This window comes from Heteronotia binoei, chromosome 5 (assembly GCF_032191835.1).
Source record: "Heteronotia binoei isolate CCM8104 ecotype False Entrance Well chromosome 5, APGP_CSIRO_Hbin_v1, whole genome shotgun sequence".
Taxonomy (NCBI): Eukaryota; Metazoa; Chordata; class Lepidosauria; order Squamata; family Gekkonidae; genus Heteronotia; species Heteronotia binoei.
Genome location: NC_083227.1, coordinates 54816314 through 54830909, shown reverse-complemented (window position 1 = coordinate 54830909; position 14596 = coordinate 54816314). Strand labels below are relative to the sequence as shown.

Sequence of the window (14596 nt, the reverse complement as noted above, 5' to 3'; positions counted from 1 at the left end):
GCCCAGCTCCCCATTCAAAACCTGGATTCATCAAGTCTAAACCCTGAGAAGCCGCAAGAGCCTTTTGCTTTTTGAGAAGGCAAGAGATATCACGCATAGGCTGCAATCACACAAGCTAAATAATGCACTTTCAATGCACTTTCCAACTGGGTTTTGCCATTTCACACAGTAACATCCAGGTGGAAAGTGCATTGACAGCGGATCAAAAGTGCATTACTTTTCTTACTTGTTCTTGCTTTTATCTTGGGGTTTCTTGCAGACTTACTGAAGCCTCTGAGCTATAAACTGTGACCAATTTCACACTCACCCTATGTTGCTCTGACGTTCCTCTTTTCAGTGCGGCGTCCTTTCTATATCCCACAATCTGCCCCTGGGCCATCTTGCATTGTGGTTTTTGTGCAGTAAACAGAAACCGCTAAAAACCAGTTTCTTGTTGCTGCGCAAAAACGGCGATGCAAGATGAAGCCCCGGGGCAGATAGTGGGAAATCGGAAGGATGCCACACTGAAAAGAGCAATGTCAGAGCGGCATAGGGTGAGTGGGAAATCGGTCTGTGTTATGTTTCTTGCCTATAACTTCCACAAATAGCTGTGACCTCAGACTGCTGATAAACATCCCACATGACCACATTCCTATTCTTTTCTGTTCTCTGGAGTTGTCTCTTACCAACACCAGAGAAATACCCAGGAAAGGGAAAATGGCTGCAGTTTGGTTTGATTCCTGTAGGCCTGGGTTCTGGGTCCAAGAGTCACCTCTAGCAACCGCATGGGTCAAAAAAATTGCAGCAAACCATGTTCCCCACCAGGAGATAAAGGGGATGAGAACAGGATATAAGAAAGGGTTGCCACTCTCCAGACGGGAGTAAGGGATCCCCCAGTTTGGAGGCCCTCCTCCCCTCTTCAGGGTTATCAGAAAGTAGGGGGGAGGGCAATTCCCATAGTAATGGAGAATTAATCCATGGGTATCCAGGGAAGCTATTTTTTGAGGTAGAGGCACCAAATTTGCAACATGGCATTCAGTGCCTCTTTTAACCTCACCCCCTAAGTTTCAAAAAGATTGGACCAGGGAGTCCAATTCTATGAGCCCCAAAAGAAAATGCCCCTATCCTTCATTATTTCCAAACAGAGGGAAGGCATTTAAAAGACATGCGGTCCCTTTAAATGTGAGGGCCAGAACTCCCTTCAGAGTCTATCATGCTTGTCACACACTCACTCCTGACTCCCTCCCCAAAGTCTCCAGGCTCCACCCCCAAAGTCCCCAGATATTTCTTAAGTTGGACCTGGCAACCCTACAGACAGAAAAGACATGGGAACTGTGAGGGAAGGAGAAATAGGAGGGGACATGGAAAAAAGCAGCAACCAAGTGATGCAATAAATGTAGATGAGATGCGGTGGAAGGAAGCAAAAAAATATGTATCACGAAAAGGGGAGATGAGGCAAGCAAAGGCAAAGATAACAGAAGCAGAGCAAGGGAAGGTGGGATAACGGAGGAAGTTGGGATTTCCCCTCCCCCTCCTTGTGGGTATCCTGCTTTGTGTCTGCGTCTATTATAGTGAAATTCTAAATAAAGTTACCTTTGGATTCTACTGAACTCAAAAAAGAGTTCAGTAGAGTTCAGTAGAGGACTGCACGCATAGGACTGCACTACACATCATGTGTTTCCTTGCAAGAAATAAGCACTACAAGAAGTAGTATAAATAGGCACCATTTCCCCCTGTTCCCTGTCAGTCAAGGCCAGCAGGAGAATAGTGGGGGGAACTGGAAGCAGTGGACCAGCATGCACCACTTCCAGCAAAAGCTGGAAGTAGACTTATTACACTGGCAGTGATGCTCTAAAATTAACCCAAAACTCTATGATTTCGGACAAATCCTAGGATCACTCCCCACCCCCACAGACACTATTAGTATCATTTCCAGTTTTTGCCAAAAGTGATGTTGTATGGCCAACACACAGTCCCCCAATTCCTCCACCCCAACCCTAAATATAAATATATCAGATAAATAACTTTATCATCAGCCTTTCACTAAAACAGTCCAAACCTCCAGGTCTCTCAAATCAGAGCTTTGTAGCCCAAACCACTGCTCCTACACTTTCATCTTCTTAACTTAGACCTTCAGTATAGTGGCCCTTGCTATAACTTCACTACAGACCAATGTGCCCCTTCTCAGCTCTTTCATTAGCCAGCATAGTGATCAATATAAGGAAGTACTTCTTAAATAAGGGAATATGGTAGTGGAGATTGTAACATTGAACAAAATTTAGCAAAATGTAAACATCCAGATTTCCTTGCCCATGGATTTTGAGTAACGCTTACAGTTACAGCCTTTTGCCTGTGACTGTGCCTGTTTCCCCTTTATCACAGCTCTACAGCTCTGTGAGTCTTGCACAATGACCTGGACAACCACAATAAAAGACAAAATCATACCACATTGGGATGAGATGTAAGAATGACAGGTTCTCTCATATGAAGTTGTTAGTACTATTCTTACCAATGCAGGGCTTTTTTTGTAGCAGGAACTCCTTTGCATATTAGACCACATACTCCTGAGGTAGCCAATCCTCCTGGAACTTACAGTAAACCCTGTACTAAGAGCCCTGTAAGCTCTTGGAGAATTGACTACATCAGGGGTGTATAAGCTAGTATGCAAAGGAGTTCCTGCTATAAAAAAGCCCTGCTTACCATTAATCAGAACTCATTTAGGAGGGGGAAATGCTTGTATATAATGGCAGTAAGAACTGAAATTTATGTATTTCCCAAGGAAAATCACAATGAAAGAAAAATAATCACAACTAAAATGGTAATCCATTATTTGCCAGTGGACAATCCATTAGGCCAAATACCCATAAGAAAAAAAATAAGGGCAAAAGAAGTTCCATTAATTTCAGTCAGAGAATGACCCTAACTGATTTCCTGTTGAAATCAGTGAGACATTCATGTACTTTATTTTGGCTACACCAAACCCTTATTAATTTTTTAGCATTTTTTTTAAAAAAAAAACCCTGAGCCCTTCAATTCCAAACAAAAATATGTTACCAGTTCTACTGAAAATAGCTAGAGAAGAAATTTTGCTATAGCAGGAAAAATGTTTCCCTGAATTTTTAACCAGTAGGACAATTCCCCAACCAATTTGGGGAAATTTAAATTGAAGCATACATTAAATGCAACAAATACATTTTGCAAACATTAATTGCTTCACCTTGAATGTCAGTGGAACTTGGAATGCGTCTTTAAATGCTAAACTGGATCCTAAGGCCCTTCTTTTGATGGGCTGAAGAATGAGACACATTATTTTTAATGCTTTATTTATGCCTCAGTTAGAATGGGCTTTCTGTACCTGCCACTGTAATTTATAGTAGTAGCTGAATAATAAAACATAGCTGTAAAGTTTTGGATGAAAATGTTCAAGGTCAATTGTCAACTTTTCAGCTTCCTGGGCACAGTACAGCAACCTATGGCTCATTGTTTGAGCAGATGCTCTTCTGCTGAGAGACTGCAAACTTTGGAATAGGATTCTTGGTTCAAAAAACAATGGCAAAGGGATGCTGAGGATTACAAATTCTTCCTGCTTCAATGAACTGTAAAGGATAAATAAATGACAGGGATAAACAATCCCAGATTTGAAAGAGGGAAGTCATACAGGGAACCTGTAGCAATTTTCTCCCCCCCCCCTTCCCCCCTCCTGTCCTCACCCTTTGAAGCTCTGAAGTCCCCTGTTCCTTCTGCCTTGTCTTTGCTGGCTGCAGCAGGAAGCAATTCCAGGCTTGCAAAGCTGCAAAGAAAATGCAGAATGGACTTTCCATTAAGGTGTCTGGGCCTAGACAGGGCCCAGAGACCTTAATGGAAAATCTATTCCATGTTTTCCTTGCAACTTTTGCTACAATGTGTTTCAATGGAGTGGAACTCAGTTTCACTTTCAGTGTTCCTATGCCCAGCTGAAACTGTTGCTTCCTGGAGTTGTGTCCTTGCAAATAAAGAGTTGATGCTTTGAGCCAGCCTGTCTTTGTTGAATGGTCCTCAGAACTAGTGCCTAGTGAATACTGTAGCCTGGGAACCAAAGGCCAAAGGGGGATATTACTGTGGGGAGCCACTGCAAATCTAAGTAGACCCAGGGGTATCAGGGAGAAGCTTGCAACGCCCAGTCATGTCATCTTTTCCTAGGCTCAGAGCATTTTATATTTTTAGTTTCTGCTGTGATCTTTGTGCTTTTTCTTGATGTTTTATTTTAGAAATTGCTTTGCCAAATCCCACTGTTCCCCCATGTTTCCATTTTAAACAAAACATTGAAAGAGCTTTTAAATATTTGTATTTTAAGTAAAAAAATACTATCTTTGTGTTTGAGTCCTGTATAAAGTTTATATCTTCACTACTTGGCATTACATTTTATGATACACAAAGTCCTGTTTATGTCAGATCCGTCCCTCATAACAAATGAATTTGACATCCCTGTTCTATAGGTTCATCCAAAAAGAAGAGTTGGACAAAACTATATAAGAGGCTTGATAGTTTTTCTGAGTTGGACAAAGATGGTGAGGGATCTGGAGACCAAGTCCTATGAAGAAGGGTTGAAGGAGCTGGGAATGTTTAGCCTGGAGAGGAGGCGGCTGAGAGGTGATATGATCACCATCTTCAAGTACTTGAAGGGCTGTCATATAAAGGATGGTGCGGAATTGTTTTCTCGGGCCCCAGAAGGTAGGACCAGAACCAATGGGTTGAAATTAAATCAAAAGAGTTTCTGGCTCAACATTAGGAAGAACTTCCTGACCGTTAGAGCGATTCCTCAGTGGAACACACTTCCTTGGGAGGTGGTGGGCTCTCCTTCCTTGGAGGTTTTTAAACAGAGGCTAGTTGGCCATCTTACAGCAACGAAGATCCTGTGAATGTAGGGGGAGGTATTTGTGAGTTTCCTGCATTATGAAGAGGGTTGGACTAGATGACCCTGGAGATCCCTTCCAACTCTATGATTCTATGAATGATTGGGGAGAAACTGAGGTGAACTATACGGGTTAATGGTGTTTTGATGACCCTGCAAGTACTGGAAGGGTTTTGTTTTTAGTGTTTTGTTAATAGTGTAAAGTGTTGCATAATTAGAGTAAATGAGTGCAGGGAAGTGAAGTTGGGTATGGATGAGGTTAATCCAAAGAGAGGACATTGTTTTCTTGGGAGACCCATTGTCCTAAATTATGTGTTTCAATAGAGTGGGGAGGAGGTTATTAACTGGCTTGCAACTCATACTTACACTTCTAGACTATATGCAAAATCTGTGCAGGCGCACAGTTGACAGGGGTTATGCCAATTGTACTGGCTGCCAATTGAGTGCTGGATCTAGTTCAAAGTTTTGCTACACTGGCTGCCAATTGAATACTGGTTCTAGTTCAAAGTTCTATTACAAAGCCCTACATGGCCAGGGACCAACATACCTATGGGACTGTCTCTCCCCATATGCTCTAAAGAGCTTTACAATTAGCTGACCATCACCTTCTGGTTGTCCCCAGCCTGAAAGACATCCAACTACCCACTTTTCTTTACTATTTGTCCTTTGAGCATATACATAAGTGCTTATGGGAAGTATCACTTCAAGCTCCTGGCAGCTGGTGGCTAATGGGATTGCAAGAAGAGGCTGCTGGGATTTGTAGTGCAGCTGTGAGTGAACTGTGCTTTTTAAAAATTAAATGTTTCAAAATTTTCAAAGCCTGGGAAGAGAATACAGAAGCCCCATCATATGTCCTGTTTGCTGACTTTTTATTTAAAGGCCTGGGGTGAAGTTGGAGTCACAGCAGCATTCTCCGACTGCCTCCTTCTCCCCTCCCTCTCTGAAAAAAACCCCCTCTTTTTAATTAAGCCCTTTCCCAACTACAGGTGCCACAGAGCTCTAGGCAGAAAACAGCTGACACACATAGGTGCCTTTCTTTGGAAGGTTTTAAAAGGTTTATAAAAGAGAGACATATGGGGTGAAGATCTGCTTAAGTGCACACTGCTAAATAGAATTGCCAATTCTGATTCAGGAAATATCTGGGGACTTTGGGGGTGGAGCCAGGAGACTTTGGGGGGTGGAGCCAGGAGAAAGGATGTGACATCACTTTGTGATGTCATATCCTGTGATGTCACTTCCAGGTCAAATGTCAAGTGATGTCATTTCCCAAGCTCCGCCCCTTCAAATGATGTCACTTCCAGAACATTGCATCCAAACGCCTTCCTGTGATGTCATTTCCCCCCTTCCAAATTTAAATTTCTCACTTTTCATTGATTTTTGACCCTCAAACCTTTGTTGTAATAGCAGGGGATCTCCAGCCACCATCTGGAGGCTGGCAATCCTGATTTATACCCTACTTTTAGTGGGAACCCAAGCTGCTTCCATCAGAGGTTGAGAGTATTCCACTGTTACCCAGCAAGCTTCCTTGGCAAGGTAGAGATTCAAACCCAGGTCTCCTAGACCCTAGTCCAGCACTCTAAAGCTGGAATCCAAAGGATGGGTACATAATATGAAGGGAAAGAACTACTCCATGCACAGCAGGAGCTTTGCTTGTACTCTTCACTGCAGGAATTTCTTTTGCTAACCAGGCAAGGTGTACTGAAAACTGCACAGAGGTTTGTATTTGAGGGCATTTGGAACTAATTGATGCTGAAAACTCTGAAATAAAATTCCAGCTACATAAGCAGTTCTCTTCTTTGATTTCTAAATAATTAGCAAAACTGATTTACTGTCTCTTCCCCACCCCCACATGGCTGTGGAATATCTTTGCTGACCATTGGAGAAGGGTGGGCTGCAAGGTGACAAAAGATACAACCTATGCCTGTCACCTTCTCTCCCCAGGACTCCCCTGCTCATTTGGTATTCTAAAACCACCAGAGTTTTGAACCAGCCCTGTATGTTTAATAAACAGTATTCAGAAATATGGAGATGAACACTTAATAGCAAAGAAATCAAAGAATGCTAGTTAGACATCAACTCATAGAAATAATCCCTATTAATTCTGAAGTTCTCATTATATGAACAGAGAAGTCACAACTTTGTATGCACTACTAAGACAGCAAGAAGAGGAACTGCTGAGTTCTCTGAGACAGTGAAATCTTGAGAAAAAAATGACAATAGTAGAGCTGTAATGAAATCGACTGCTTTATAAAACTTTGTTAAGTTCAATCAGTAGTAATGTCTTAACACAGTAGCCAATATACTGTTGAAGTAAATGGAGGAATGGCTTGAAATCTGTTGCTCTTTAGTTAGACTCTTTATTTCTATCTAATCTTTAACAAACTTTTAAGAAAAGCTAAATATGTAATTAGTACTAAATATGTACTGACAAGATTGTCCATAGGAAACAATAGCAGAGCCTGGATTGTCCATAGGATATAATGGGAGAGAAGATTGTCCATTGACTTGCATGGGCTTCATTGAAATACATCGAAGCACAGAAATGGCTTTAACAAAAACGTGGAATGGATTCTTTCAGGAAAGTCAAAAGATACTATAAATGTCCTGGGGGAAGGTGGGTTGCCACCCTCTGGGACTGCATTGCTAGGGGACTGGATTGTCAGGGGAAAAACTAATCTGCCAGCCTTTAGGACTGGATTGACAGGGGAAAAGGTAGTTTGCCATCCTCCAGGACTGGATTGACAGGGGAAAATGTACTTTGCCAACCTCCAGTCCCCAAGGCTGCCCTTCTACCCTGTCCCCTGGCAATGCAGTCCCAGAGTGTGGCAACCCACCCTCTCCCTGACAATTCCATTCCAGGACACTAGTAGTATCTTTTGACTTTCCTGTAAGAATCCATTCCAGGTTTTTGTTGCAGCTGTTTCTGTGTTTCAGTGTATTTCAATTAAGCCCATGCAAGTCAATGGACAATCCAGGCTCTGCTATTGTTTCCTATGGACAATCTTGTCATAGGTTTTAGTACATCCCCCTCCGACACACAGGGAAGATCTTTGTTGATTTGAAAGAAACTGGAATAGGGGGAGAACTTAAAGGTGCTGGAACGGGAGGGGGAGAAACAGAGATGACAGTCTTCCTTCCAACACACACACAAACAAACAAATACCAGAAGATTTTTGTTGATCTTAAAGAAGCTGGAATGGGATACCAAGGACACACACAAACAAATCAGGGAAGATCGTTGATTCTAAAGGAGCTGCTGGAATGGGATGTTGAGGGGGAGAAAAAGGACACCTCCAAACACTCACTGAAGGGGGGAAAAACTTTGTTAGTGCTTCAATGGGATGGAGGAGGAGAAAGGAGAGTGAGCGTGCATGGCTCCCCCCCCCACTTCCATCCCTGGCTCCCACATGCTGGCCCCTTAGCAGACTCTCTCATTCACTCACACGCGCATGCACACACACACACACAGAAAAGAGGGTGCGCTCGGCCTCTCCCCCCCCCCCCCCGCTCTCTTGTGGAATGGCCTGAGGATAGGGGTGAAAATCTAACTTCCTCACCATCAGCTTTTTTAGGGACTTAACTTCTCTGTGGCCATGTAGGACTGGACACAGCAACCCCGACAGCTCAAAGACTCTGGATTCCAAGGTGCGGTAGCCTATGCTGCCAGCTCTGCAAAGAGCTCCCAGCAGCAGCACACTTGCACGAGGTCAAATGAGGGTTGCTTGGGGGGGGCCTTCTTTAAGCAGGAAGGCGGGGCACGCCTGCTCTCTGGACTTGCAAAACACACTGAGGAGACAGAGGATGTTAGTCCTCCAGCAGCGACGCTCTAGCATGTTCCTTAGTCTCTATGGTGCCAATGTCCGTCATTTTGTCCCCCGCTTCCGGACACTCCAAAAGCGGGGGCGGAGCTTTCAAACCAAGGGATCCCTCGCCCCCAGCGGGGGTTTGGCAAGCCTACCACTAAATGAATTTTAAAAATGGCACATACACAAATGTGCCCCTTAGCTCCCCAAATGGTGTGATATTGCAAGAGAAAGTTCAGACATCAGGAACTGTGTGGTAAGACCAGTTCAATCCACAAAGATCTGCTTTTTTCTAGAGTTTGAAAAGTCATCTGTGTGTATGGGCTGCCAACAATTGCAGAACAGGAGACAGATGTCACTGTCTGAATGATCATTTTGAATCCATAGTGGAGAAGCAGCAAAATTGGGTCAACCCATCTGATCACAGTCTTCTTGTTTCAATTTGGCTTTAATTCTATTTTCATATGCAATTTTACTTTAATTGCAAAAATTATTCCTTGTTGAAGGTATAATTTTATTTGTATCCGCTGATATGTTATAACCTGCCCTGAGCCCACTCACAGGGGATGGCAGATATAAATCTAAATAAATAAATGGCTGGCATCCATTTTGTGTCATTTTAGGCCAGGCGCTGCATTGCAGCCTATGATATCTGAGCTAGTACATACACACAAACAGAAAGACAGGGTTTTTTTGTAGAAAAGGCTCAGCAGGAACTCCTTTGCATATTAGGCCACACCCCCTGATGCCAAGCCAAGTGAAACTGCATTTCTGTGTGTTCCTGCTCAAAAAAAGCTCTGCATACAGATATAGAGAGAGGGCAGGGAAGGGTGTTTATGGGTTTTCTATCTATAAACTGCCAAAGTGAGAGGAGGGGTCTGACTGCTAACAACTGAACTCAAACAATTCTGAGTAAGTACAGATGTGGGATCATTCTATATACCTTTTTGGTTTTTTATACTGAGAAATATCACATGATGATAATGTAAAAACAAGTATTTTAATACCGTTGAATCCAGTACTCATTGTATTTTGCTCCACAATTCTAGTGGATGGGACGCATGCACACTCTCATCACATATAATATTCATTACGCTAAAACTATATCTTTATATGTAATCCTGGCTTATTTACAGGGTCTCCCAGCCTGGGACATAAACAGGATCACATCATTTAGAACAGGGGTGTCAAGCATACATATCAGGGGCTGAATCAGGCCTCCAGAGGGCTCCTATCAGGCCGCTGAGCAACTGGCTGTCATCTGCTTCCTTCTCCCTATACCTTACTTCCTTCTGCATAACAGCTTGCTTTGCAAGGCTTTCTCAATCACACTGGAGCTACAGAGCAAAACCTCTATTTTCTCCATTGGCTGAGGCTCCTCCCTTGGGGAGGAAGGGAGGAGGAATAGCTTGCTTTGCCAGGCTCTCTCAATCGCACAGCAGAGCTACTGAGCCAAACCTCTCTTCCTTCTAGTGGCTGAGGCTCCTCCCCCCACCCCCAGTCCCCTGAGGAAGGAAGAAGAGAGCCAGAGCTTCCTTTGCCCTGTTCACTGGATCCCATGGGAGAAATACAAAGAAAACATCTTTAAGACCAATGAGTGCTAACGTTTTAAGTTTTTTAATATATATATTTGTGTTTGTCTGTGTTCTTTATAAAAATTTATATCTCTGCTACCTAATCTTAAATCTTAACACACATGGGCTGGCCTGACATGGCTCAGCCCAACCCGACATGGCCTAGCCCAACAAGGTCTCATTTATGTCAGATCTGGCCCACATAACAAATGAGTTCAACATCCCTGATTTAGAAAATGATGCAATAAAATATATTCAGGCAATCCAACATCACACCAAAAACCCTTAATCTGAATATCAGAAAACTCATAGTGCAATCTTACGCAGAGTTACTCCGATCCAAATCCATTTTTATTTCAATAGGCTTAGACTGGGGTACTTCTTGCTTTGGATTGCACCAAACTTTGTGATAGGAACAATTACTGCAAAAATTGTTTTCCCATATATTTACTTAATTTGTATATTCTGTTTTAGTCAGGCCCTTTGATTTGGTTTCATTTTTGGATTTTTTAAAAAATGAAGACTAAGAAAGAAGTAGAAACCATAGTAGTAAAGGCATGAAGCAAATTGGATGGGAGGCATGAAGAAATGAAAATTATGTTGGTTTGAAAAGTTTTAATCTGTTAGTTTGCTACACTTTCTTCAGCTTTGATTTACAATGTAACACATTTTTGTCATTTTCTTTGTACCCATAGAGGCTAGAAACATAGCCTTTAATACAGAAGGGGGAGGAAGCTCAAGCAACAGCTTGATAAACAGACATAGTACAGTCGTATGCAAAGCTACACTAGTCTAAATCCATTGAAATCGAAACTCAAGGCTGCTCTTTGAGACTTCCTTCCTGTAAAAGTATGTTTAATTTTTAATTTGTGATTAGCCCCATGATTTCAGTGAAATTATACATGTGATGAAAATTAAATGGAAAATTAAGCCAAGTTTTTACATAAAGGTTGCAATCTGAAGAACATTTTTCTGGGAGTAATGCTCACGTGGGTCTTACCTCCTAGCAGACCTACTTAGGCTTGCTCCCTTAAAAATGTATACCTAAATAATAATGTTGCAGCTTTGCATTTTTATGTATATCCCAATGGGAAATTCATTTACCAGTTATCTGATATCCCCATCTCTCTTTAAATTATGTGCAATTTAAGATGTCACATTATATGATGTTCAGAAAAGGCACATGACTAAATAGTAGGAGATGGAACCTGTTCAACTTTCCATCATTGTTTCTGTAAGCTAAAGAGTGCACACAGCAAAATCACAGTTAACTTAGAACAAAGCTTTTGATCCATCCCTTTGAGTACAAATAATTGTGATTTATGACAGCCAATGTACTAAGATTTATACTTCCACTCACTGCTGTTTTATACTTCCATTCACTGCTGTAGTTCCTCCAAATTTATTGCTGCTGCTATGGAGGGGAGGGGCTTCCTAGATATGTATGTCATTTCTCTGCGCTGCATTCTTATCATGAGATGCACATCGGCCCATCTGCCTTGGCAATAGGATGTGTTCTCTGCCCCCCAATACCATTCCCATTCATTAAAAAAAATCAAAATGTGTTGGACAAAACTTCCCCATTTCTGTCTGAGGTTGCAAGGTGAAGTAAAATAACTCCTGATGGCAGCTACATTACACGGTTAGAAGATGTTTATCATACTCATCCAACCACTATTAAACTTATTTTAGTATTAATTATTTGGGAGCTTGATTCTCAAGATTTACAAAATTCAAGATTAATATTATGCTCTTATATTCAGTAAAAGGGGGGGGAATGCAGGATTTATGCATTATACTGATTTAGCATAAACCAAAAGAGTAGGAAGCAGAGGACGATGTCATGTAGAATTTAATGCAACATTAGATCACGTACATTTATCAATGGAGACTTGTGCAGCTGACATTTTTTCTTAGATGAACTCATCTGGAAGAACATTAATATGTTTCTCACAAACACTGTTCTCTGCATCCCCCACAGAGGTGAGGTGGATGGAGACCAGAGACAATGAGAACTGCATTTTTGTCTACCCAAAACTCTATGAGGAAGGGCAAGATTTTTTAAAAATGAACAAAATAAGTAAACAAAATATGTGGTAGAACTACATAACGTATCTTATTAGTGTCCATGCCCTCTTCCACAACCAATTTCTTATTTCTCAAACAGCTACAGCATTTATACATCATGCAAGCTTTTCTTCAAAGATATGAAAGAAAAGGTAGCCACAGAAGTCATAAAATCATAGTCCAGGTTATCTCCACACACACACACTCACACATTATGTAACCCGCCTTGAGTCCAAGTGAGAAATGTAGACTATAAATGATGTAAATAAATTATAATAAATACCAGCATGTGCAATTTGCAATGGAAGGTAACATTCTCTTTTTGTGGCATTCATAATTCATCAGAAAATAAAGCTAGTCATCTGAAAACTGGCCATCAACTTCAGGATGATGGTCGAGTTGCAGCCAGAGACTGGGAGCAGCAAGAAGAAGGGGGATTCATCCTGAAACATCCTGGCCCAGATTAGCTCTTGCCGGGTGAGCCTGGACCAGTCACACTCTCTAAGCCTAACTTGCCTCATGCGGCTGCTGTTATAAGGGTAAAATGGAGGAGAGGAGAATGCATTAAGCTGCTTTGGGTCCATATTCATTGTGGAGAAAGGCGGGGTAGAAATGAACCAAATCTATCAAAATAAATGCATCTGTCAGCCTTGATGTGCAAAACCCTTTCTTTCCACAAAGGCAACTTTATGTATGCTGCACAATAGCTGGACTCGGAAAAAATATTTATTTAAACTCTACATGGTACCACAATAAAATGTAATATATAACAAAATTGTATTACCTGCCACAACCTAGTGAACTCTGGCCCTGGGGGGAAAGGGAAGGAATTGCTATGGCACACCTCAGAGCACCCTCACGCCCTGGCCCCAGGGAAGAAGAGGTGGTGTGGGACTAACAGTTCAAAGTACTGTAATTCCAGTGAAGGAGGAGGGAAGCAAGAGTACAGTAAGAGTTGCCAACCTTCAGGTGGACCCTGCAGTTCTCCCCAAACAAAACTGATCTCCGCAAACTATAAAGATCTCCCCTGGAAAAAATGGCAGTTTTTGAGGGAGGACTCCATGGTATCACACCTCTGCTGAGCTCTCTCCCAAAACCCTTCCCAGCTCCACCCCCCCCCCCCCCAATTTCCAGGAATTTCCCTGCACAGAGTTGACAACCCTGTCCAAAGAGAGGCAGCTGCATAGCTGCAGGGCAGAGGGAAGAGCAAGGCAGGTCTGCAAAGGTAGCTAAGGACCTGACAGGAGGACTGACAGCCAGTTGTAGCTCACTGTGGTGGAAAAGGATTCCTTTTCTGCTGAATTATCCTTGGGAGAAAGGGTATCCTCAAGTGACAGTTAAGGGATACAGAGATTGGGAGTAGCCAGGGGAAGGGGGATTCATTGACTGGGAAGTGGCCCCTTGGTCCAAGGTCTTTAGACTACCATAACTAATTATTTCAGGGCTTTTTTGTAGAAAAAGCCCAGCAGGAACTCACTGGCATATAAGGCCACACCCCCTGACATCACTATTGTTTTGCAAGGGCTTTTTTGTAGAAAAAGTCCAGCTGGAGGGACAGTGGCTCAGTGGTAGAGCATCTGCTTGGGAAGCAGAAGGTCCCAGGTTCAATCCCTGGCATCTCCAAAAAAGGGTCCAGGCAAATAGGTGTGAAAAACCTCAGCTTGAGACCCTGGAGAGCCACTGCCAGTCTGAGTAGACAATACTGACTTTGATGGACCAAGGGTCTGATTCAGTATAAGGCAGCTTCGTATGTTGTTTATGTTGTTTAGGAGCTCATTTACGTATTAGGCCATATCCTCTGACACCAAGCCACCCAGAAATGTGTTCCTGCTAAAAAAAAACAAAAACGATTTTGCTTTTTTGCTTCCATAAATAATGTTATTTGTTAATTAACATTTGTAATTTCGTTATTTACTCATTGTTATGATCTTTTACTGTGGGTTAGCCCACAAAACCACTTTAAAACAGTACTTCAAGTGTGAGAGCTACAAGGCTGGCTGGCAGGTGGCTGAGTAGGGTTGCCAGGTCCTCTCTGGCTACTGGCGGAGAGGGAAGGGTAGCCAGACCCAGGCTGGGAAACTCCTGGATATTTGGTAATGGAGCCTGGGAAGGACAAGGACCTCTGTGGGGTAAAGGGCTCTGTGAGAGTCCACCCTCCAAAGCAACTATTTTCTCCAGGGGGAACTGATCTCTGTAGACTAGAGATGAGCCATAATTTCAGGGGATCCCCAGATCCCATCTGGAGGCTGGCATCCCTATGGCTGGGGCAGGCCCCTACTGGA

The 14596-nt window shown here is 42.6% G+C and overlaps 1 protein-coding gene across 3 annotated transcripts in view; it reads right to left on the bottom strand.

The window, feature by feature from the left end:
* LOC132572449 (monocarboxylate transporter 2-like) overlaps positions 1 to 14596 on the bottom strand; it is a 76358-nt gene that overhangs the window by 48817 nt on the left and 12945 nt on the right. The window contains exon 2 of one of the 3 annotated variants that reach the window (XM_060239506.1): positions 3172 to 3268. The exons of the other annotated variants lie outside the window; for them this stretch is intronic. Coding sequence (XP_060095489.1) covers positions 3172 to 3184 — 13 coding nt within the window. The 5' untranslated portion in view covers positions 3185 to 3268. The remainder of the gene's footprint in view (positions 1 to 3171; positions 3269 to 14596) is intronic. 3 annotated transcript variants of the gene reach the window in all.